The 25,007-nt window shown below is 46.1% G+C and overlaps 2 protein-coding genes across 3 annotated transcripts in view; both read right to left on the bottom strand.

Moving 5' to 3' along the window:
• The window catches only part of LOC109926458 (serine protease FAM111A-like), a 23,106-nt gene extending 22,937 nt beyond the window's left edge, over nt 1–169 (bottom strand). The window contains exon 1 of one of the 2 annotated variants that reach the window (XM_048616611.1): nt 56–169. The gene's annotated coding sequence lies outside the window, so the exon portion shown is untranslated. The remainder of the gene's footprint in view (nt 1–55) is intronic. The other variant, XM_048616613.1, reaches the window with a different exon arrangement.
• A 10,026-nt stretch (nt 170–10,195) lies between these two features.
• LOC109910662 (tubulin beta-4B chain) lies at nt 10,196–23,814 on the bottom strand. Its single transcript, XM_020509883.2, has 4 exons — nt 23,657–23,814; nt 14,831–14,939; nt 14,147–14,257; nt 10,196–13,479 (listed from the first exon to the last, which is right to left on the bottom strand). The coding sequence occupies exons 1-4, from the start codon at nt 23,711–23,713 to the stop codon at nt 12,419–12,421; spliced, it is 1,338 nt and encodes a 445-aa protein (XP_020365472.1). The 5' UTR covers nt 23,714–23,814; the 3' UTR covers nt 10,196–12,418.
• Between the last annotated feature and the right edge of the window lie 1,193 nt (nt 23,815–25,007).

The raw sequence follows: 25,007 nt of genomic DNA, 5'->3' as shown, positions 1-25,007 counted from the left end.
GGGTGGGATGGAGGGCAGGAATGGGGTGGTGAGGACTGCCCGAAGCACACTCTACCTTTCCCCGGGTGTGTGTGGTCCCCGGCCCAGACTCAGCGCTTCTTCCCTCGGTCACAGGGAGAAGCCTGAAGTCGCAGGCCCGGACAGGTGACGTCAGCGCCGACGGTCCCCGCCGCCGATTGGTCGCTGCCGTCATGTGATCGACGGAAGGGGCGGGGTCTGGTGTCCGCGTCACGTCACGCTACAGGCAGGTGAAAGGTCAGCGCGACCTCATCCATAAAGGGAGTCAATCCCGACGGCGACCGCTCCGTCAGAAACGATGGCGCAGCGGTTAGCGTCAGTGCGCTGGGAACCACAGGCCTCAGGCAGTGGTTTGTGGTTCGGATCCCACCGTCACCGCAATTGCTCATTCCAAGAAAAATCAGCTGCTGGTGTTTGTTACCAACAACCAGCGTTGTTTAAAAACTCTCTCTTTTCCAATCTGCCCGTCTACCAACGAGCACAGACCCACAACAGTCAGCCTTCCTGCTGTGTTCATCCAGCTCTGCACCTTGTTGTCACAGAAATATTCTAATCTTTACTCAGAGAGTAGTAAGGGCGTGGAATGCCCTGCCTGCAAAAATAGTAGACTCGCCAACTTTAAGGGCATTTAAATGGTCATTGGATAAACATATGGATGATAATGGAATAGTTTAGGTTAGATGGGCTTCCGATTGGTTTCACAGGTCGGCGCAACATCGAGGGCCGAAGGGCCTGTACTGCGCTGTAATGTTCTATGTTCTAATCCCCCTTTCCAGCACCTGGCCCAAAGCCTTGTACCTTGGGTACCACAAACTCGCATCTCCATAGTTTTAAAAAAAAATGTACATACAGGAAGGTTGTGATTCTGTTTTCATAATCTTCCCAACGAGCTGTTCTTCTTTCAGAAATCTAAATACTTGTTAAAAGTTAAAGGTTTCTGCCTCTGCCATCCTTACAAAGCAGAGGAGCAGGGCTGAATGGCTCCCGGTTTATTGCGGTGCAGGGTTCGTGCCCCTACCTCTAGGCTACCAGATCCTGGGTTCAAATCCCATCCTTTCCACATAAAATAAGTTTGACTGAAAAGAGATAACAAGGTGCAGAGCTGGATGAACACAGCAGGCCAAGCAGCATCAGAGAGCAGGAAGGCCATGTCTTTGAGGCTCTGGTCCAACTATTGCAGATGGAGCTGGGTGATGGATGTTTGAAGACTGGAATAGACACAGTGAGCAGAAAGCTTAATAACTAGAGGATACTCATTTTTGAAACACATCAAAGCAGCAGAGGTGACAAGGGGATAAAAGAGATGACACGAAGTTGTTGTCATCAGAAATGTACTGCCTGATTTGATAACAACCTGTAAGGGGAGATGAAATAACAGAGATTTTACTGGACTAGTGACCTACAGGTGCAGTCTAATGTTCTGGCAATACCGTTTCAAAACCTACCACAACAGCTGGTAGAATTTAAATTCAATTCATAAATAACTCTGGTAGCCATGACAATTACAAATAAAAATGTGGGCATTGGAAGTTATAGCAATGGTAGCTCACACAGTAATAAAGTTCAAAGAATCCCTAAACTGTGGGAACAGGCCATTTGAGTTCCCACAGAAGAACATCCCACCCAGACCCATCCCTGTAACCCTGTATTTCCTGTGGCCAATTCACCTAGCTTGCACATCTTTGGACTGTAAAAGGAATCTAAAGCAAACCCACACAGATATAGAGAGATTATGCAAACTCCACACAGAGCATCACCTGAGGGTGGATTTGAACCCAAGTCCCCTAATGCTGTGAGGCAGCAGTGCTAACCAGTGAGCCAAAGTTCATGCAATAACATGCAATTACATACAGGGCCTTGAATATTATTAAAGGATCCCAAGGTGTTTCAGAAAGGAGTGTTATTAAACAAAATTTGACACTGAACGATATATGCAGATATTAGCGCAGATACAATTTCAGGGGAGTCCTAAGAGACTAAGAGAGAGAGATGATTAGTGTTATGCTAAGGGCACTGGATGAGTAATCCAGTGATGAAGATTGATGCACTGAGGACATAGGTTCAAATCTCACCATGGCAGATGGCAAAATTTAAACTCAATTGATAAAGAACTGTGGTAGTCATGGTGAATATTGTTAAAAAGAATGCCCTTTAGGGAAGTGAGCCTTTAAGGCTAATTGGTGATGGGAAATAAATATTGGCCTTGCCAGTGACACCTACATCCATGAAAGAATGAATTCATTGGAAAAGACTCAAAACAAATTGGATAAATACTTGAAAAGGACCAATTTCAGGACTATGGGGAGAAATCTGTTAGGACAGCTGTTTCAAAGTGCCATTATAGGCCTGATGGATGGAATAGCCTCCTTCTGTATTGTCCTATTCTGTGTGTTTCTGTTTTAACTATTGATTATCGTTATCAATAACTTCATACACAAGGAGAGTGTTAAAAGAACCACAAACCAACACTTTCCATGTTCAGACAAGCCAGCATAAAGAAAACTTCCCAAAGCAATTGTTTCCGGTATCATCTACACATTCCAGTCATTAAAATACCCACTGTTGCGGAGAGCCTGAAGTGTAGCCGTGGATTCCAGGAGAGCAAACAGAAGAAAGATCAGGTTCGTCCTTTATTTTAAAGTGGCCCTTTCTTTTATTCACTTAGAGATGGGGACATCGCTGGCTGGGCTCAGCATTTATTGCCCGTCCCTAATTGCCCTGGAGAGGGTGGTGGTTGAGCTGCCGCAGTCCTTGGAGTGTAGGGAGATGCCATGCTGCTAGGGTGGGAGTTCCAAGGTTTTAAGCAATTAAGACCCAATACAACCTCCCAGCCAAGAAATACCACCAATCTATGTAGCGTGTTTATAAGGCAGGAGGAACAGGAGCTAAAGTGTGAATAGCAAGCTCCCGCTAACAACAATGGGATAACGGCCAGATAACCTGCCTTTGTAATGCTGAGTAAGGAATAAATATCGGACCAAAACCTGAAGAAATCCACTATATCTCTTTGAAATCATACCTTGGCAAAAGGAAACAGACAGTACAAACTACAGGATGCATTGAATGGGAATGAAACCATTGTCATCACTACAGTTACATTTCACTTCCTTATATGGCTTATATTAGTTGCACACTGAGTTTTAAAAGGGACCTTTTGTCAAGTCTTGGAACTCTACTCACTGGAGTATCAAAGAATGAGAGGTGATCTCATTGAAACAGGATTCTTGAGGGGCTTGACAAGATAAATACTGAGAGGACGTTTCCTCTCATGGAAGAGTCTAGGAGCAGAGGGCAGAGCCTCAGAATAAAAGGGCACCAATTTAAGACTGAGATGAGGAGGAATTTCTTCTCTCAGAGGTTTGTGAGGTTCTATCCTGTTAAGCTCCTTAAGAATCTTATATGCTTTAATAAAGTCGCCTCCCATTCTTCTATACATCAGTGAGTACAGGCCCAACCAAGTTAACCTCTCTTTATAAGGTCCCTCCATACCCAGGATCAACCTTCTCTGGACTGCTTCCAATGCCAGTATGTTTTTTTTCTTAGATAAAGGGCCCAAAACTGTTCATGGTATTCCAGCTGCAGTTTAACTAGTGCTTTGTATAGTTTTGGCAAAACTTCTCTATTGTTACACTCCATGCTCTTAAAATAAAGGTCAGCATTTCATTTGCCCTCCCTATTACCTGCACAACTTGGATGCTAGCTTTTTACTATTAATGCACAAGAACTCCCAAAAGCCACAGTGCTGCAGCTTTCTATTTATAGGGGAGATGTCTGAGGTAAGTTCCTTACTCAGAGAGTGGTCGGGGCGTGGATTGCACTGCTGGAGAGAGTAGTGGAGTCGGCCTCATTAGGGACATTTAAGCAGCTATTAGATAGGCATATGGCTGATAGTATAAGGTAGGGGTGGAGGTTAGATAGAACTTAGGTTTAGGGGTAAAAGTTCGGCACATCGTGGGCCAAAGGGCCTGTACTGTGCTGTACAGTTCTATGTTCTCCTTTGAAACACCATTCAGCTCCTCTCTTCTTCCCATCAAGGTGCAAAACTTCAGACTTTTGCATATTATTGTCCATCTGTCAAGCTTTTGCCCACACTCCCAACCTGCCGATATGCCTGTTCAGGCTCCTTGTGTCATCCTACCTGCTTGCCTTCCAACCAATCATTAACAAGCTTGGCAATAGTACATTCACTACCATCATCCAAATCGTTGTAAATAATTGTAGCCCCAACTCTAATCTGAAATAATGTCAGAAAGTACTGGAGAAACCCAGCAGGGCTGGCAGGGTCATAGAGTCACACAGCACAAAAACAGACCCTTCGGTCCACCAGGCCATGCTGAACATAATCCCAAACTAAACTAGTCCCACCTGCCTACATCCCTCCAAACCTTTTCTATCCATGTACTTATCCAAACGTCTTTGAAACGTCGTAACTGTACCTGCACCCACTACTTCCTCTGGAAGATCATTCCACACACTAACCACCCTCTGTGTAAAAATAAATTTGCCTCTTGTGTCTTTTTTAAATCTCTCTCCTCTCACCTTAAAAATGTGCCCTCTAGTCTTGAAATGCCCCCTCCTAGGGAAAAGACACCCACCATTATCCCTATCTATACCCCTCATGATTTTATAAACTGCTATAAGGTCGTCTCTCAACCTCCTACATTCCAGTAAAAGAAGTCCCAGCCTTTCTTTATAACTCAAACCTTCCATATCCAGCAACATCCTGGTAAATCTCTTCTCAACAATCTCCACTTTAATAATATGTTCCTAAAACCGGGCAACCAGAACTGAATACAATACTCCAATGTTTTGAGTTCAATATGACTCTTCCTTGGAACGGTCACAATCTATCACCTTTTAAATAATATTCTGCAATTGTTTCTTCTGCACATTTATTTACGTGTGCCCTTATATCTTAGCTTGTGACTGTCTGCTCTGAGTCTAGGGGCAACAGTGACAGGAGTGTACCATTGCACTGTGGCATATTTATAAAGGCCAGTTCTCATTGGCAACATTAAATAGAGGCAGAATGTGCAAGTTTGAAGGAGACACTTAATTAAATCAGCAACCTCTGAAGCAACGTCTGACACATCATGCATTAACTAAAAGCAGGAGTGCAAACGAAACATTTCAATGCCGAGAGGTTGCTAAGGCAACGCTGCGGAGACATTCCTTCCAGCCAGCTGGATGGAACAGATTGAAATAAAGAGGGAATGCTAAACAACACTTTGTCCATCCTCCACCATAAAGCTAGCTCCACATAGAGGACCGGGATCGATGGTGTCTTCATGTGGGAGTGCGGCAGGAAGTAATAGCTGGCATGTTAGCCTGGGAGTAATGAGAAAAACTATCCGGGGAAAGGCAAGTGAATGCTAAAAGACCACGGGGGAATGTGGCACAGATTGGAAAGGTTTCAGTAACTTCCTGCAGAGGACCCAGCAAAGGCAGAGTCGGGTCAGGCAACATGGAGCTAGGGAAGCCTGAACATTGTACATGAGACATCAATCTGAGGCACCCAGACAACGGACTGACCAGTGTAACTAAGGTGCATGCACATTTACTCTAGCTTCTGAAGATACATAGGTTGTACCAGTATTGAAGCAGGCCATTCAGCCCAGCTGGTCCTTACACTCCACACAAACATCCTCCCAATTCTCTGCATCTCCCTCAATCAACATATTCCTTTACCCGTTTCTTTCTCGTTCATGTCTTTAATTAACATCGCCTTAAACGAGACACAGAAAGAGACAATATGGCCTAATGACCCTATGCTAGCTCACTCCAAACCAATCCCATTAGTCCCATCTTTATCTTAGCGGCTCATTGTGGTGGTGAGTTCAGGGTCCCATGGATATCTGTCATGCAAACACTCCTTACCGCGGACCACCATGTTATAGGGGGCTGTCTACTTAGTTGATCACCATGTGGTAGGATTGAGGAGTGGCCTGTATTCAATGGAGTGTAGAAGGATGAGGGGGGAATCTGCCTGAAACTTACAGAATACTGAGAAGCCTGGATAAAGTGGACGTGGAAAAGATGTTTCCACCAGTAGGAGAGACCAAGACCTGAGGGCGCAGCCTCAGAGTGAAGGGACAACCCTTTGGAACTAAGATGAGGAGTGATTTCTTCAGCCAGAGGGTGGTGAATCTGTGGAGCTCATTGCTGCAGAGGCCAAGACACTGAGTGTGTTTAAGACAGAGATCAAAAGGTTCTTGATCAGGAAGGTGATCGAGGGTTACAGGGAGAAGGCAGGGGAATGAGGTTGCGAAACCTATGAGCCACAATTGAATGGTGGAGCAGACTGATGGGCCAAATGGCCTAATTCTGCTCCGATATCTTATACTTTTATAGATTGCAGCCACTATCCTCCTTTAGGGCAGGATCTGCGTGGCCCGTTGGCCTGGATTGCTTGAGGAGAATCACTTGCTGGTCCAATGGGAAAAGGCTCTTGTCCTTAAGGAGGTAGAGTTTAGTGCGTGTGTGTCAGCAAGCTATGGGCAAGGCTCCCTGTGCTATGTGATATTGGGTCAGAGCCTGTGAGAATGTCAGAGGCCACTCGTTCCCAGATCCCAAACCGCTCTCCCACCAGGTCCACCTGACATTATCACAGTGGGTGCTGCTTACTGCATTCCTCAGTATTAACCCTTTCAGACCCTCACACAATACTCTCTGAGCGAGAAAACTATTTGGATTTTTTAATCACTTACAATTATAGCCTCCCGGGTTCTGGTCTCCCCTGAAAGTGGAAACATCCTACAAAAATTAAATATGGGAGCAGGAATAGATTTTTTGGCCTTTGGAGCCTGCTTTGCCATTTCATAGGATCATGGCCAATCTGCATGTTGGGAGCCAATCCTATTACCTAGCCTCCCCGCTAACCTTTAACCTCTTTATCCGCAAAGACGTATCCACCTCTGTCACAGTCATTCTCTGGGGAAAACAGTGCTGTACACCCACAATCCAGAGATAAAAAAATCTTCTCACCTTGAGTGGAAGACCTCTTATTTTTAAGAATTCTCAGTCTCTCTGACAATTGGAAATATCCTTTTCAGCAGTTACCTTGGCCAGGACCCCTCAGCACCTTATATGCTTCAGTAAGATGTCTTCCCATTTGTCTAAACTCTCGAGATATCACCCAGAATTGTTGTGCTATTTGGATTTTCATGTTTGACCAGTCTCAAATAACAGGGCTACGCTCTTAAATTTGGGACTATTGGAAGCACACCACACTAACCACTCTCAGGGTAATCTTACATTAATAACGATCAACTGTATTATCGTGGGTCTGGAGTCACGTTTAGATCATAGAATCCCTATGGTGTGGAAATAGGCCCTTTGGCCCAACAAGTCCACACTGACCCTCAGAGCATCTCACCCAGAACCATCCCCCCATAACTCACCTCATCTACACATCCCTGAACACTATGAGCAATTTACCGTGGCCAATCCACCTAGCCTGCACATCTTTAGAATGTGGGAGAAAACCCACACAGACACAGGGAGAACGTGCAAACTCCACACAGATAGTCACCCGAGCGTGGAATCAAACCTGGGTCCCTGGCGCTGTGAGGCAGCAGTGCTAACCACTGAGCCACATTTAAGCACTGCAGTTAGTGAGCCAGATGGGCTGTTCCCCAGACAATAGCTCCATGGTCATTGTTAAGACTCGTTAATTCTAAATTTTTAATCCTACCATGGCAGGATTCAAACCCAGGTCGACAGAACACGACCTGGGTCACTGGATTAATAGTCTAGCAATAATGCCACTGAACCATCACCTCCTCCAACAGCGACAAACTTGCAAGACTGATGGCAAGGCCAGGTTGCGTCTACAAAGGTCAGAGGTTTGGGTTAGTCAGGAGAGTGAGCCAGCTTCCCCTCCGCGCCCCGAGATTGATTATAAGCCTGGCAGGGGCTTCACCATGCTGGAAAAAAATCAAAACTTTGGCCCTCAGCAAAGTTGCTTCCAACTCTGCATCCCACAGCCAAGGATTTCCAAGTGACTCGAGGTATGAGGGAGTTTAAGAATGCAGGACGGCTTGTAAAAGCTGGGCTTCTCCTGAGGGAAGATTCATTAAATATTCAAAATCATGCCTGTCTGTTCAAAGATCAATAAGCAGAAGACACCCATTTGCAAAATGACAGAAGGCAATAATATGTGAGTGATTTTAGCTTGGAATGGAACAGACTGCCCGGGAACGCGGTGACAGGAGGTTTTTGCCAGGCCATTGGAATTAGGCACAGGGCTAGAGGGAGAAGGTAGCAGACTGGGATTGGCCAAATGATTCTTAGAGCACTGGCTCAATGGGCTGAATGGACTCCTATGCTACAACAAGGCTAACCGTAACTGGTTTCACCTGATATCAGGAATGGAAGCTGAAAGCAGCCACAGCTCATTGCAGCAGTTTCCCTAACTGAACAGCTAATTCAGTACAAGTCCTTTAGAACAATTTACAGAACTGAGCTTGGGCACCACTGGCAAACTGTCTCCATTTGTGAGGGAGAGGAAGGAGCAAGTGTGCAGAGGCTGTATCAGACTTAGTGATGGGATGCTTCCTCCAGCTAAGCTGGGTCCAACTGAAGATGATCCAAACCTGTTTAAATTCCTGGTTTCCACCACCAAGGCAAACATTCAGAAATAAAAATGTCCAACGAGGTACAACGTGATTCTCGGAACAAGAGCCTGTTAAACTAACAAACTAGCTTTCCCTTCAAGCAGAAAAACCTCAGGATCAACGACACATGTAACATACCACAATACAGGTAGAGGACATATAGGTATAAAGGATGGTTCAGGGTTCACTGACACAATGGTAGGGACATCAGCACTATTGTACAGGGAGAAGCTAGATCAACAGGGCCTGTATTCAAGGGATAACAAGGTGTAGAGCTGGATGAACACAGCAGGCCAAGCAGCAGAGGAGCAGGAAGACTGACGTTTCGGGCCTAGACCCTTCTTCAGACCTGTATTCACTACAGTTTAGGCAGATAAGAGGGGGAAGTAGATTGAAATGTATAAAGATCCTAACAGGGCTAGACAAACTAGATGCAGGGGGATGTTTCCCCCTGAACCAGCAGGCAGGGGCAGCACTGAGATAGGGGAAGACCACATATGTAATAATGCTGTGGTTTTAAGAGGTGCATTTTGTCCTGGGTTTAAAGAGGTTTTAAGGCAGATGTTCTGAGCAGTTTACCAGAGCCACTCAAGTAAATACCTTGTAAGGCCTGTTTTTTTTTTTTTAAAAAAGAATTGGAACAATAGAAGCAGCCTGAACGGGTGGGGTCAAGCTCCCACAGAACTAGGGAGTCTAGTTTCAGCTTTCTGCAGTTATGGCTGGGGTCTCAGCAGGGTTGAAAGCTGCAGTAAACTTCTCCCATCTGCTACACACAGAATTTTCTATTGTTGCATTTTTTTCCCCCCCTCCTGGACTAGAGTTGCATGTGAAACAGTTTTCTGAATTTGCCTTTTGCTAATAGGTGTGTTTACAGGATGTTGTTAGTTAGTAATAGTTAAATGTATCTGTTTTCCAATAGAGTTGGTATTCTAAATCCTTCTTTTGTTATATTCTAACTGTATTGGACAAATAGTGTGTTTTGCTCTCAATCTGATAGTTTGACCAATCAAATTGCATCTGGAATGCAATATCTCACATTTACAATAATGTAAAAGTTACGGTCCAGACTACCTTCTGAATACTTTGGGGGGTGGTTTGGTCTAGTCCATAGCAGAGATGGGGGAAAGATTTCTTCACTGAAGGTTGAGAGCCTGTGGAATTCACTATAACAAAAGGCTGAGATAACAAGGTGTAAAGCTGGATGAACACAGCAGGCCAAGCAGCATCAGAGGAGCAGGAAAGCTGACGTTTTGGGCCTAGACCCTTCTACTGAATATGTTCACAAAAAAGAGAAATTCAATTTTTTGGATTTAAAGGCACGAAGGGTTATGAGGAAACCAGAATTACGATCTTGAGTTGAAGGACCAAATGCTCCTAGTTTGTATGTCTAAAGATGGCGGCTTTCCGGTCAGGAGCGGGATTTGGAATTATAATCCATCGTCAAAACGTTCAGAGGTGGTGAGCCTCGAACAGGCTACAGTTTCCCAGCATCTGGATCTGTGCATTAGGCTTCACCCTGCAGAAACGGAGGCGACCAAAAAAAAAGAACAAAGACAGCAATATATCGCAAAGAAAACTTGTTTTATTTGTCAGTTAAGAAACAGGCCGGCTTTATACTTTTCAATATGAAAAAACAAAAAAACAAAGAGAACAGAAGGGTGCAATTCATAAAAACAGTAACAGGACATTGACAGCAGCAAAATGCAAACAAAAGTTAGGAAAAATTGAAAGACTGGGTGACAACTCAGTAAGCAGCAGCATGGAAAACAATCAAAGAACATCTAGGTCACAATCCTTCAAAAAAGGTTCATCCAAGGCTCAACAGGTAAAAGAACACAGTCTCACACCACCCCCTCAGCCATCAGGAATACCCTTCCTGTTAGCAACTAGTGACAAGTTGAGCACAGTGTAACTTTACAGCAAATTCTGCTTCCCCTCTCAAAAAAAAAGTTCCTCAGCTGGGAAGAGATCGGCAGTGTGGAATTAACTCATCCTCCAGCCACACTGCTGGCTCAGCTATTCTGACGATTACAGACCCAAAAAGTAAGAGGGTTTATTGGTGGGAAAAATCCCCCAAACAGGGCACGTAGACAGGTAGAGAAGGAGGATTGTATTCAGACAATACGAACTCAACCAGAGTTTGAACAAGCAGTTGAAAAGTAGGACACATCTAAAAACAGACAAAATTTACATCACAGGTTCAACAATCTCACACGAAAGTTGGTAAGAGAGAAAAGCAGTTTTTTCTTCCTGTACAGCATGGACAATTCCTTCAGGTATATGAACAAAGATGGAGGATTTTCGGGATTTTGAAATCAAAGGTATCGTTTTTGAGACCCTTGCGCCAAATTATTGTGTATATTCTTGTTTTGCAGTTCAGCATCACTGGGCATCAGTTGGCACTAGCCATTGCCTAGCTGGCTGATAGATCTAGAACCAACCACAGTGTGGCCCAAACCCTTGCACAAGGTCACTCTTGGAGCCCTGGCCCCACTAAGTAAGAGATGAGAGGTAGCCCCAGACCAAAGTGGGTGAAGGGCATGCAGTGGACATTGCCACAGCCCCAACAGTACACACAAAGCAGATCCTCTACCTTCTACACACTGGACAGTGAGGTGCTAGAGAGCAGGCCAGCGAACTTCAAACCCATCAACAGAAACAAACCACCAGTGCCCTGTCAGAACAATTTGACCAATCAAGAAATGGGCTTACGGACCTCCAAACCTGGTTTCGGACTACGACGCTACTCCTACAAATAAAGCTGTGAGATCCCATGTATTTGGGAAGCTTACTCTCCCGATATTTAAAAGGGAGATCCCTATTATCAATGTTTCTCCACTAGCACAGATCCATTTCCAACCACCTCCATGTTTTCGAAGTAATAGATGTGTTGTGAAGGCCCTCTCTTTTGGGGATCAAACGAGATCTTTGGGCCAACTGAACAAACGACTGGAATGATATTTGATCTCTGCCAACATGCATGAAATTGGATTCCATTAAAATAGTGGAACGTCAGTGACTGCTGGACTGCACAGCAATACCAAAAATCAGGAGCAAGGTTTCAAATACACAAATTTTCTAATCCACCAGTTCAGGGGACGTTATTACACACCTATGGAGCAGGCAGGACTTGAATCCAGGCCTCCTGGCTCAGAGGTAGAGGCACTACCACCGCAGCACAAGGGCACCTGAACCAGATTTCAACCCAGCTACTGCTAATTCCCATCATCTGACCCTCTCCAAATCTCCACCCACTCACCCAGACTGGTAGGCCCACCACTGAGATAATCGTTGTGAAATTTCACCTCAGCCTTTCAATTTCCCTCCATCCCAACATTCCTCAGGTCCTTCCTGTTTCAACCTCCCTCATCCACGCCCTCCCCTACTTCAGTCAAGTGTGCCTACCAACTGCTCCCGACAAAATGAAATTTAAAGAAAAAAACACAAAACTATCACACTACCACACTCATGACAACCACGGCCCGTTTCGATTTAAAACATGCAAAATAGGACGGGGGTGGGGGAGGGGGAGGTGGTTTTGGATCTGGGGCCATGGTGCTTTAGTTTGGGAACTGAGACGATACATCTGGCGCTGGAATTATAATGGAGGGGTAACGAGGGTAAAGGGACAAAAAAAGTTTCCTTTGAACTCAAGTCCTGTGGAACCCGAGGGCCCATGGACCCCGCCTGTTTTAAACACAATTTTTTTTTCTCCTGCTGTTTTGTTTTTAAAAAGGATGTTTTATGTACACAGAAAAAAAAAGGCGGGCGCAGCCGACTAGCCTTTAGGCCTCGTCTTGCTCGATCTCCTCCTCAAACTCTCCCTCCTCCTCAGCGGTGGCGTCCTGGTACTGCTGGTACTCAGAGACCAGGTCGTTCATGTTGCTCTCGGCCTCAGTGAACTCCATCTCGTCCATGCCCTCGCCCGTGTACCAGTGCAGGAAGGCCTTGCGCCGGAACATGGCGGTGAACTGCTCCGAGATGCGCTTGAAGAGCTCCTGGATGGCGGTGCTGTTGCCGATGAAGGTGACGGCCATCTTGAGGCCGCGTGGCGGGATGTCGCACACGGCCGTCTTGACGTTGTTGGGGATCCACTCCACGAAGTAGCTGCTGTTCTTGTTCTGCACGTTCAACATCTGCTCGTCCACCTCCTTCATGGACATACGCCCCCTGAAGACCGCCGCCACCGTCAGGTAGCGGCCGTGGCGCGGGTCGCAGGCCGCCATCATGTTCTTGGCGTCGAAGACCTGCTGGGTCAGCTCGGGCACGGTCAGGGCCCGGTACTGCTGGCTCCCGCGGCTGGTGAGGGGGGCGAAGCCGGGCATGAAGAAATGGAGGCGCGGGAAGGGCACCATATTGACCGCCAGCTTGCGCAGGTCGGCGTTGAGCTGGCCCGGGAAGCGCAGGCAGGTGGTCACCCCGCTCATGGTGGCCGAGACCAGATGGTTGAGGTCCCCGTAGGTCGGGGTGGTCAGCTTGAGGGTGCGGAAACAGATGTCGTACAGGGCCTCGTTGTCGATGCAGTAGGTCTCATCGGTGTTCTCCACCAGCTGGTGGACCGACAGCGTAGCGTTGTACGGTTCCACCACCGTGTCTGACACCTTGGGAGAGGGCACCACGCTGAAGGTGTTCATGATGCGGTCTGGGTACTCCTCGCGGATCTTGCTGATCAGCAGTGTGCCCATGCCCGAGCCAGTGCCACCTCCCAGCGAGTGGGTCAGCTGGAATCCCTGAAGGCAATCACAGCTCTCCGCCTCCTTCCTCACCACATCCAGCACAGAGTCCACCAGCTCTGCCCCCTCTGTGTAGTGCCCCTTCGCCCAGTTGTTGCCCGCACCGCTCTGGCCTGGAAAACACAAATGGCAAGGGTGGGGTTCGGGGGTGCGAAGGTGAACAATATATACACCCGCCCCATCAGATGGCACGGCCCTGTACCATGGCAGCAGTCAGGAATGCGGACTGTAGCGAAATACCATGGTGTAATATTATAGCACAGATCAGGGAAAAAAATACAATCCAGTGGTTAGCATTTGGACCTATCAGTCTACAGATACTCTATTACCTGGATCAAATCTATCGTTTCAGGATGAATGCTGGTATCAGATTGATGCTCCATTTACCAAAGATCCACAAAACACTGCCCCGAACCTTAACAATTAGCTCCCTAGTTTTCAACATGAGGATTACCCAATAACCTATTAAAGTTGGCAAAGGAATAGATATTTTCCCAGCGCACCAGGCAGGGCTAGACTGCTCCTCACTGGATGCCCTGCTCCCTGGTTTTATTTGAAGGGCACCCCATTACCGCCACACTCGAGTGGGGATCGGAGTCTTGCTGTGCAGGTTCTGGAGTGGATCACAATCTGAGCGTGATCCAGCCTCAGCGAGATGGAGGGTACAGTATCTCACAGTTGTGGAGATTCCCAGAATAGAAATAAGAGGGAATTTCCAACCCTCCCCCATTTCAAAATGCACAACTCAATCGGGTAGACCTCAAAGCAGCCCGCACTTACCGAACACAAAGTTATCCGGTCGGAAGATCTGCCCAAATGGTCCGGAGCGAACAGAGTCCATGGTGCCAGGTTCTAGGTCCACCAGGATGGCACGGGGAACATATTTACCTCCTGGGAAGGGAGAGAGAGAAAACAAGCTCGCTTGGCAAGATCCTTCAACTGCAACGTGTACCCTTCCCCACTTGGTGGACAAAGAGAGAATAATGGAGATGGATGCAGCACACCATCCCATTACAATAACAGCAACAGACAGGCCACTCGATGGACATGTTAAACACTGGTGCCCAATACAGCTATGGGCTTAGCTGGGCCACCTCCACACCAACGCCCAACTTCACAGAGCATGACGGGAGAGTGAATCTATTCCCCAATGTACAGACACTCTGCTCTACCCTCCCATTTACACTCACACACACCAACAGGGATGCCTCACTGCCAGACAGGGCAACAGCTTCTGGCTGATTGGCACCATGCTCCTAGTTTCCTCCTCTGCCCACTGCATACAAAACATGCCAACTAGCCACCCAACTCTGACCCACAGGGTTCCAACAAGTAACCTCCAGAGAGAAGGGAGGAGATCTGGAGGGCAGGGGGAGAACGGAAGGAGGGAGTACCAGCTCCCACACCTGCATAGAACCCAACAAGATGCCTCTTCCCACCCCACACCAGACTACAGGCCAGTACCTGATGCCTCATTGTAGTAGACGTTAATACGATCCAGCTGAAGGTCACTGTCTCCATGGTAGGTACCAGTCGGGTCAATGCCATGTTCGTCACTGATGACTTCCCAGAACTGTGGAGGAGAGCAGAAACTGGAGTTAGAGCAGTCCAGGGCAGGACACCTAGCACACAGTCTACCTACATCACTCATTTTTCCTTGTGCACAGAAAAGAAACTGTGTATATTCATTCCTTGGGGCAATGCCAGTCAAGCTGCCCAGTTTCAATTTAAATAAAGCCTGGCTGTTAGTTGTCAGTCATCAGTTAACTGGTGCATTCTCCACTGCAACATCTCTAGTAGCCAGAGCCAATTACCAATCATTCTCTCAGGATATGACTCTCGTGTTACACTGGGCTTCTCTCATACATTCTAACAATTACAAAATGAAAAGCCTTGACAAAGTGCCCTTTCTCCTCCCCCAGCATAACCTAAACTCATCTACTGCCACTATGTGGCAAAACATCAGCGAGTGCCCACTTGCAAAAGGTCTAACACAAAAGCATGCCATTTGGCCTGAATAATCTGCGCCTGTGTTTATAACACATTCCTTGCAATTGAATCTCTCGTACAGCTTGTAGCTGGAAACCCGACATTCTCACCTACTCATTTCACCCGCCCCTTTGAAAGTATCCAAGCTATTCACCGCAAACATTTTCTCCGATCGTGAGCACCACATTCTGCCCCCTCTCTGGGTAATCTCATGTCAATTTCACATTAGATTCATTAGGGTGGTCCCTAGTTTTTGATAGCCCCTCAAGTTTAGCTATTCTGATTATCAATTTACAAAATTCCACAGCACAAACAAACTCAAAGTGATGCCATGGATACGTTTTGGGATAAAACGCCCCAGGACTCGTAGGGGAAAAAAACTGCAGTTATTTCATACAGCATGACAGATTAAGATCAATAATATACACTTTCCTTGGCAGCTTTAAAATAGATTAAAAGATGTTCAATTGTAGCAACAGGAAAAATCCCTGAATTTGATAGAGAGCCCAGTTTCAAAGCTCAGTAACAACCAAATCTTTTCTAAAAAACCAATTCTCATAACATTCACAAGATTGTGCCAGTTTCAAATTAAAAACACCAAGGCTCCCCTCCAAACTGGAGCTTTTTAGCCCCAGAAAGGTAGATTTAAGATAAGGATTCACAAATCTATTCCATATGGAATATGTGTGAGGAGCATGTGTCTGTGAGGTCAGGTTTAGAGTTGCTTCAAGACAGGAGACTGCTGGCTACGAGCTGTGCCAAGAATTTTGCAACAAAAACCAAAAAATCAAGAGCCAAAAACAGTCAAGCAGCTGTAGCAGGGCGAGTGGAAAGAGAAAGTGGGAACATTTCAGATCCATGACCTAATGGGACTCAGATTTCTGCAGTTTGCGTGTTTCAGGGCAGGGACTGTGGGCTGGATACCTCTGCACAGCCACAAAGTTGATCAGAGATCTGGAAAATGCCAGTCAAGTAGGCACAAGCTTCAATCAGGGTACCAGGATGGGAATTAGGAGCAGGAGAGTGTAGAGATACTGGGAGAATAGGAAGATATGAAGAATTCTTTGAGGGCCAGCACAGATAATGGGCTAAGTGGCCATCTCGTCTGCACTGCAGCACAGAACGAGCTTGCTTATGAACTGGACTAGCTTCTGTGCAGAGCCTTTCTTCCACCTTTCTCCCCCCATCCTGTCCTTTCCATCACATCTCCCTCTGATCATCCACCTCCCCATACGCCCTCAAACATAGGTATCCCTTTGTCATCTCTGGGTTTAGCAGCTTCTCCCAAATTCTGATTAAAACAAAAAAAAAAACAACTTACTGATGACAAATTCATGAACAACACATTGTCCCTTTTCTCCAACCCAAAAACTTTAAGACAAAAACCATGGGCAGATTTCCCATTAAGTGAATGGCCTTATTTAGTGAATGAACGGATCACCACAGGCCCCAGCGACGGGCTATGAACAGGGTTAAAAATTGGCACCATTTCTCACAGGCTTGCCATATCACGCAAATCTCAGAAACACAGGGAGCAGCACAATGGACTAGGAGAAGGAGCATACACACTTATTGCCATATCCTGGTTTTTTTTTTAAAAAAGAAACAGGATTTTGCAATCAGTGAGGGAGCAGATAATTCCCCAGTCACAGGAGTGTAATGGGCATCATTCCAAACAAGCACCAGCTAGACACTGCGCTATGCCAGGTCTGAACACTGGCATTCAGTGGACCAGAAAGAGATTGAGCTTGGGAAATAGACAAAGAAATTGCGCTGCATTGAAATACCCAGCGAGTGCCATACTGATAGAGGCTGATGCAGATTTATTAATAGACCATTACATTATTTTCGAACACCACAAAACAATGGCTGTACGGATCTGCAGTCTCAGGCACACAAAGCAACACCTTTCTCTTCACCCGCATACAGCCAGTCTCAGTAATTTGTACAATCATTGTGTCGCTAACAGTCACAGTTCCTGTGACTGTGTCTCTCTCTGCCAACCAAAATTCCCCCAATAACATTCTTTTCAAAATCAGGAACCCCCCCCCCCCCACCCCAGTTCCTCCATGCCCACCTCCCAACCCAAACCAATCCCATTTAAAATAACTGGGTGGGGGAGCATTAACTGGTAATGGAGCATTAACAGAGAACATTTTCCAACACGGAAAAAGGAAAGTGTGAACACAGCCCTCGGAAAGGAGAATCTGGGAGCAGATAGAAGATTCCAGACGTACAGCTTACAATGCCGGACAAAGATGTTAAAGATTGCACGGCCAAGGTGGGGAAACGCAGTGAATGTGCAGATTTGAAGGGGTCTAAATTGGACTTGTATTTTGCGTGGAGGGAATCCATTCAAGGACCTAGCATTGGAAACACAAGCAGCAATGTGAAGAATGTGGGGAAAATAAATCTGGAAGATGGAGTGAGAGTCAAAAGAAAGATTGTCTACAAAGTTTATTTCCTTCCCTTGTTTGAAAACACATTGCTCCCAGAATCAGGGATTAACTCATTTGCCCACCCAGCAATCCTACTGTCTAGACAGACAGCCTTACGTAGTGTCTGAGCAGTGATCCTTGTGGCCTGCTGCAGCCATTCAACTAAAATAACCACATTGGCAGCAGATCAAGGAAAATGGCTCGAAAATTCAGCAGCACATTGAGTGTTAGCATTTGCAGTGGAGGAGGGGAGACAGGCAGTCAGCAGGAGGACGCATTTGCAGCAAACTCCAGACTAGATGCCCCACCCTAACCAGCCACTCACTCACTCCCCCATCAGACAGGAGGTTGAAGGACAAAAGAACAGAGACAAAAGAGGAAAAAATCCTCATCCATTCGGCTGGGTACTGCATTCCTGCACAAGAAAACAGCAGGGTGAAATCCCGATCAAAAAATCATAGGAGATATATCACATTCAAAAGGAAAAAAGGTTCTTTTTTATAGCGGTCTCTTATCCTCAGAGGGGACATATAATCTCAATTAAACTGCTCAAGTGATGATTTCAAAGCTATGACATCAGCTCGGGAAATAGACACAGGCACAATGTGACTGACTGCATTCTTTTTTGCCAAGTGCCAAATTGCTGAATTTGAAAAAAGGGGAAAGCACACGAGACAATCCGACTTTGTTCTTGTTTGCTTCCCCATCCAGTCCCTGTGCCCTTGTGCAGAATCCCTCAGGCAAGCTACCTCCTAGCCTTGCAGCTGAACTTTAGCACAGGAGCCTTGCAGGCAGTGGGATGGGCACGGACAGGACGCCACAGAAATTCGGCAGGGGTCTGGAGATGGACACTGCCACAAACCTGCTGCCAAGCCCCTTTTCTCTATCCCCAGTCCTCCCATCGCACATTTCGCCATTTAGACATTTAAGGGGTTTAACAAATAAATGTTACACCTCCCAGTCTCAGACACCATGTCCAAATTGTAGAGTGTACCAAAGCACATCCATATGCAATCTCTCAGACACAGCCTCCCATATTCTATCTTCTACACAAGATTTATCATCAGCTCACCAAACCCCAAGAGTTCTCGCTTGACCCTTCACTCCCTCAAGCTTGGCCCTCATTCACCCTGAAGGTGGATATTTCCCTCATTTATCACATCCCTTTCCAGCCAAAGTTCTGAACTGCTGAGACACAGATATAAAGCATAAACCCAAATCTCTCACATAGCCAGGCTCACTGGGGTACAAATAGATTGTGATATGACTAGCATGGACATGATGGGCCAAAGGGCCTCTGGCCATACTGTTGAAAAAAAACTGACTGGATAGCAATCAGCTACATGAGCCGCAGATGGTTTGCCACCAGTGCCAGCTCGTGAGCATTGTATCCTGCTATCCCAGGATTGAGATGTGCCAACTTAGCAGATAATAGGCACAAGGCAGAGGCCTGTCCCACTCTTAAAGCCAAGTCCTGTGTTGGGTGGGATTATCTATTCAATACTAGAAAACGTGATGACTGTGCAAAAAGCTCTCTGCTTCACTAAACAAAGACACAGTCAGGACAGCGAAGGGAGTGACAGGCGGAAGTGTTCAGATCAGGGAGAGATGCTCTTTAATCAATGCTCTGTTCTTTAAAAAGGATTGAAAATGGTCCAAACACCACAATACAGCAATCTGGTAGCGTTACTGAAAAGGCATAAGAATGATCCCTTACGCATTTTTAATTAAAGATAAATCTTTGCAGTATTAATTACAGCAAAATCATTTCTGCATCTGTAGGAATTCAGGATAGATTGGGAGCAAGGCTATGAGAGAGAGACATGCTGATCTCAGTTTTCTCAAATTAGAGGGCAGCCTTTCAATGAGCATGCCAGCTCCTGATCCTGTTTCCAGGCTTAACACTGCCTCTGATCGGAAAGACATTTCACAGAGGGAGGGATGGCACACTCCCACCACCATCTGCTTGAACCATAGGGGTCACAATCAGTCCAAGACAATGAAAGGTCCGCACTGAGGGGTTACAAGTGACTACTGGCCAACTCAACCATCACCATTCCCATATATCCCAAACCCAAGCAACCAGCCTCACAGTAACCCTGTTGCAATGGCTGTTTCAGATGTTTTACCCAAAGCAGGCCACTCTCCATTCTGGAAAACTGACCCAAGAAGCAACAATTTATGGTTCAGTACTCCTTCCCCACACAATGCCCCAAATAGTCAACATCCAAAGGACAGCCATTGACGCACCAACCTTGCAGCCCATAGAATCTCAGAAATTCACAGCACAGAAGGGGGCTGTTCGGCCCATCATGTCAGTGCTGGCTGTACAAGAACTCAGTGTTCTTGTTGCATTATACACAAGTTTAGCACTAAATTGAAGATGCGAGACCAAACAACAACCAGAGTAACTGGTCAGACTTGATCATTATTTCTAATATATACATTCCTGAAAAAAAGAGAGATTGTTGTAGAGATTCCTCTTTCACCCATCAGGACCCTATCACAAGAATATCAAATCTCAGGAAAAAATACAGTCAAAAGTAAAAACAAAACAAAGTGCAATTGAAAGAATTAATACAAATGCAAAGCTTTCACTCAACTTTTCATTAAATTGATGAACAAGACTACTTGGAAAATTTGGTTTAATTTTCAAGTGCCCTGAATTGTTTAGGGATGAGTTCAGGACTCTTGGGCTTCAGGGAATCCTGGTCGGAAAACCATTTGACTAGTTTTTAAAGTTGATAATTACTCAGTGGTGAAAGGCACCAATCACAGCAGAACCCTCAAACCGAACCACAACTACTGGATTGGAATCAAAACCATGAGAGAAACATGTGGGGGATTTAAATTTTTTTGTACAAATTGAGCAAACAGCTTGGGGGAGTGCAATGATTATATTAGACATAAATGAAAGATGCCACATATGAAACCAGACAAAGAGCAAACCTGTTGGAACAATTCAGAAAAAAGGTTAAATGGGAATTAGAACAGTTCAGGACAATGGGATACATGTTGAATGCAGAGTGTAACAGGCAGGAAAAGTTTATTCAAAATGGAAATTTGTATATTTTAATTTGCTAACGTCTTCACAAAAGGTGCGACTACAGAAGTTATTTGCATGTGTTAGCCCAGGATGTAGCTACTGATCTCGCCTATTGATGAACAGTAAATAATCGCCTGAATTGTATGTGGCTCAAACTATTTTGTCCTATTGTTACATACTGTATCGCTTCAGTACTTAATTCTCACTTTGTCGTTGATTTATAGGAAGCAAAAAGGTGTTTTATCGTGACCCATTATTTCCTGGCGATGCACATGTCCCTTGCCTGCGGGGGGCACATCCTCTAACAATATTAGCACAAGTGGACTTCAAGCCCTGTATCATTGGCATGTGCTCACAAGCCCGCAAGACACAGATGAGCTACATTTGAATAGTGCCCTCAGCAGAGGTCACAGGATTACTAGTGAGGCAGTAGCCTCAAACATCATCTTTTTAATGAAAATTACTTCTGTTCAGTACTGAAACGGTGCTGGGGAGGGGAGAGTGTGGGAAAGATGTTGCAGCTCACGATGGACAATAAGATCATTGCAGCCAGTGGATTCTGAAGGGAGGGGGGGGCTCAGCCCACTCTGCCCTGCAAGTGCCAACTCCCTGCAGCGTCCTGGCTGCCCCAGCAGTCTGTTAGAGAGAAGAAATAGGTGGGCAGATCAATCCAGAGAAAGGTGAAGACCATGTGGTCCTGCACATCTGTTTACAACAACAACAACAGAACAGAGCAGATAGCACCTTAACCCTTTCCCCAGCCACGATCACAACCCAAGCTTCCCCTCGCGGAAATAGATGGGAAAGAGAATCGAATGTGGACTTTTAAAAATAAAAGTCACTTGGAAAGGTTTGCCTGGACTCGTCATTCATTACTCAACACGAAAATGGATTAGATACTGGACAAAAAGTGTGTGTGTGTGTGGATGAGGTCAAGGGGACTAAACGGATCTTCCTGTCAAAGAGGCAGTATTGAAGCGACGGGCCGAACAGCCTCCGAGGACCTAAAAGCACGTCCCTCCGGTTGAAGCGGGGCGGAAAGATTGAGATTGAAGACAACAGTAACCTGCAGGGACGGTCAGGATGACCCGGAGCTGGCGACATGAGGCCAGTGTTACAGTGTAGCAGGAGCTGGAAACCCGGAGCTGAGTTTGTCCCAGAACAGACCAGGAACTCCGCTCCCTTCCTAATCAGCTGAAGGCAGGCAAGGAACAAAATACTGGAAGCTCAGCAGGTCTTCTTCAGAAAAGGGTCACCAGACTCGAAACATTTAACTGATTTTTCTTCTTCACAGATGCTTCCAGACCGGTGTTTATCCCCGATTTACAGCATCTGCAGTTCCTTATGAAGGCAAAGTTTTGATTCATAATTATAGGTATTTTCCGTGGAGTGTAAATAAACGCAGAATCCCAGCCAACTGTATTAGCTGGGACAGGTCCCAGATTTGAACCTGGCCTGAGAAATCCTGTGGTTCATTTTATTACCAGTTGAACCTAGTTGGTTACACGTTAACTTTCGGAATGCAGCATTGTATCTCCCTGATTCCCACAGTAACTGCTCACATCGAGCTCAATGAAGAGGCCAGAGCTGCACTCTATTCGCTACAGGCTGGAAATGGGCTGGCTGGCTGGGTGGGGGAGTCAAACGGCGGGGAAGTGAATTTCTCAAAAAAAATTTGAATTCAAAAAAAAAGGAGAGAGAAAGAGCCGTTTGGCGCCTCACCTCCCTCAGCCCATTGGCTAGCTCGGTTTTTGGCGCCTCTACAATTTCCCTCCAAGACACTCCGCCCAATAGGAGCTCGGTTCATGGCAGTTAGACAAAAAAAAGCTCAGATTCCACCCCCCACAAACCAGGAATCCAGTCTACAGAGACCAACACTGTTGGATCCCAACAACTGACCTCAGTTCCCTTCCCCCACCAGACCTTACTTATTCCCCCAAGCCTCTGGACCCCCTGAAAAAAGATCAATTTCTCTCCGCTACTACTACCACCCCCACCCCCTCCAGTCTCTGAATTCCAGCGCCAATGAAAAATTTCACTGTTTTTTGGGAAAGAAAAAAAAAAATCACCGATTAGAAACTAGCATCAACCCCTTGTAACATTGAGATTTCTCTTTGTAACAATCCCACAGATAGCAACCTGCTCAATCCGTTATTTGTGGTAAACGGCGTGTAACATTGTATAATCACATTACAGAGCCTTACCCACTCAGCAGGTTCAATGCAGCATTATGGAAAGGTCACGGACTAATCAGAACGTAATCTTAAAGGAAGCGTTTTTCTCTTGCAGCTCCCTCAATCTCACAAATATCCTTTACGCAGCCCCCCCCTCCTTTTAAAGGATTTATGCGCTAATTAAAACCTACGCTATATTAAAAAAAAACGAGCAAATCAGCCGTGTGTGGACCAAGAATAGAAATCGCGCTTAAATTCGCATGTCAAGAAGACAAGACGGGCTAATTTCATTGCCAAAGGATTCCTTGCCTAATCCCTCTTTAAGGGCATGTGGACAAGTCGGAGAGAGCATTGACCAGAACTGACTTTCATCAAATTCCTGCAGCATTTACATCTCACCAACCCACATGGAGTTCAATCGAAAATGCATTCATTTGCTCAAACGAAAAATTATCATTGATCGCTCTGTATTCGCTGCTAAAATGATCGAGATTACACACACCGCCACCCCCCCACCTCCACCTCCACCTCCCTCCATCCTAGACCAGAGCACGAGTCCGTTCATCGTAACGCTACTTCGGTTGGAAATTGACCACAAATTGCAAAAAAAAAACCTCTAGGTTTTGTTGTGTTTTTCTTTTACCTTGGCACCGATCTGATTGCCGCACTGCCCGGCTTGTACGTGCACGATCTCCCTCATTGTCAGGCCTTTTTAAAAAATAAAAATCACACAAGAGAAAACCCGAGTAAAGCACAGCAAACACTGCTCCACAGCGTAACTGCACTGTCCGTGTAACTCCAGGCGCCTCGCAACAAAGCTTATAAAGGGGGTGGTGCCGCCTCTGCCAGCTCCCCCTTCCTATTGGACTGTGGGCACACGTGGTCCAGGAACCAGCCTGCCATTGGACACGAAATGTTGCAGTAATTAACCAGGGACGTCACGCAGGGCCGCATGGAAAGACCCTGGGAGTTTGAGTCCCATTGCCATATCAGGCCAGAAGCAGAAGGTCATATCTTTGCAAATAGAGGTCTCCTATTCATGAGGGCCTGGGGATTATCTCACAGAACAATGGAGGCAGAGTTACTGAATGTGGCTAAGGCCCATTCCAGTAGATTCTTAATTTTTCTCTTTATTGTTTTGTGCAGGGGGTGTCTCATCACTGGAAAGACATCAGGTACATTGACTCAGCCAAATTGACCAGCAGTATCATTGAAATAGTTAAGGGTTGATCACATTGCTGTGGGTCTGGAGGCCAGACCAGGTAAGGAGACAACAAGGTTGCAGAGCTTTCCTGCTCCTATGATGCTGCTTGGCCTGCTGTGTTCATTCAGCTCTGCACCTTGTTGTCTCGGATTCTCCACCATCTGCAGTTCCTACTATCCCAGACCAGGTAAGGACATCAGATTTCCTTCCCTAAACCAGATTACGAAACCAGATGGGGTTTTACAGAGATAGTAGGAACTGCAGATGCTGCAGAATCCAAGACAACAGGGTGCATTTCTGATGAAGGGTCGAGGCCCGAAACATCAGCCTTCCTGCTCCTATGATGCTGCTTGGTCTGCTGTGTTCATCCAGCTCTGCACCTTATTGTCTGGGGTTTTACAGTTTCTGTTTGCTCAGATTCTGCTTCACCTTGGCGATATGCTCCCCCCAAGATTCTGCACATGCCCCCAGCCCCTCCTGAACCATATTCCAAGCACCTTCAGGTAATCTATCCTGATGGTAATGGGGATAAAGGATTGACATAACAAGGTGTAGAGCTGGATGAACACAGCAGGTCAAGCAGCATCATAGGAGCAGGTAGGCTGACGTTTCAGGCCTAGACCCTTCATCAGAAATGGGGGAGGGGAAGGGGGTTCTGAAATAAATAGGGAGAGAGTGGGAGGCGAGTAGAAGATGGATAGAAGAGAAGATAGGTGGATAGGAGACAGACAGGTCAAAGAGGTGGGGATGGAGCCAGTAAAGGGTGAGTGTAGGTGGGGAGGTAGGGAGG

The sequence above is a fragment of the Rhincodon typus genome, chromosome 35, assembly GCF_021869965.1.
Source record: "Rhincodon typus isolate 14 chromosome 35, sRhiTyp1.1, whole genome shotgun sequence".
In the NCBI taxonomy this organism is placed as follows: domain Eukaryota; kingdom Metazoa; phylum Chordata; class Chondrichthyes; order Orectolobiformes; family Rhincodontidae; genus Rhincodon; species Rhincodon typus.
Note: the sequence above shows the minus strand (reverse complement) of the source record. Positions and strands in the feature narration are given on the sequence as shown.

Excerpts from the sequence above, each read along its gene's own strand:
- LOC109910662 (XM_020509883.2), bottom strand. The coding sequence starts at position 23,713 with ATGAGGGAGATCGTGCACGTACAAGCCGGGCAGTGCGGCAATCAGATC. Across the intron at positions 14,940-23,656 it reads GCAATCAGATCGGTGCCAAG|TTCTGGGAAGTCATCAGTGA; the intron begins GTAAAAGAAAAA and ends TCTCCTCCACAG. Across the intron at positions 13,480-14,146 it reads ACCGGATAACTTTGTGTTCG|GCCAGAGCGGTGCGGGCAAC; the intron begins GTAAGTGCGGGC and ends TGTGTTTTCCAG.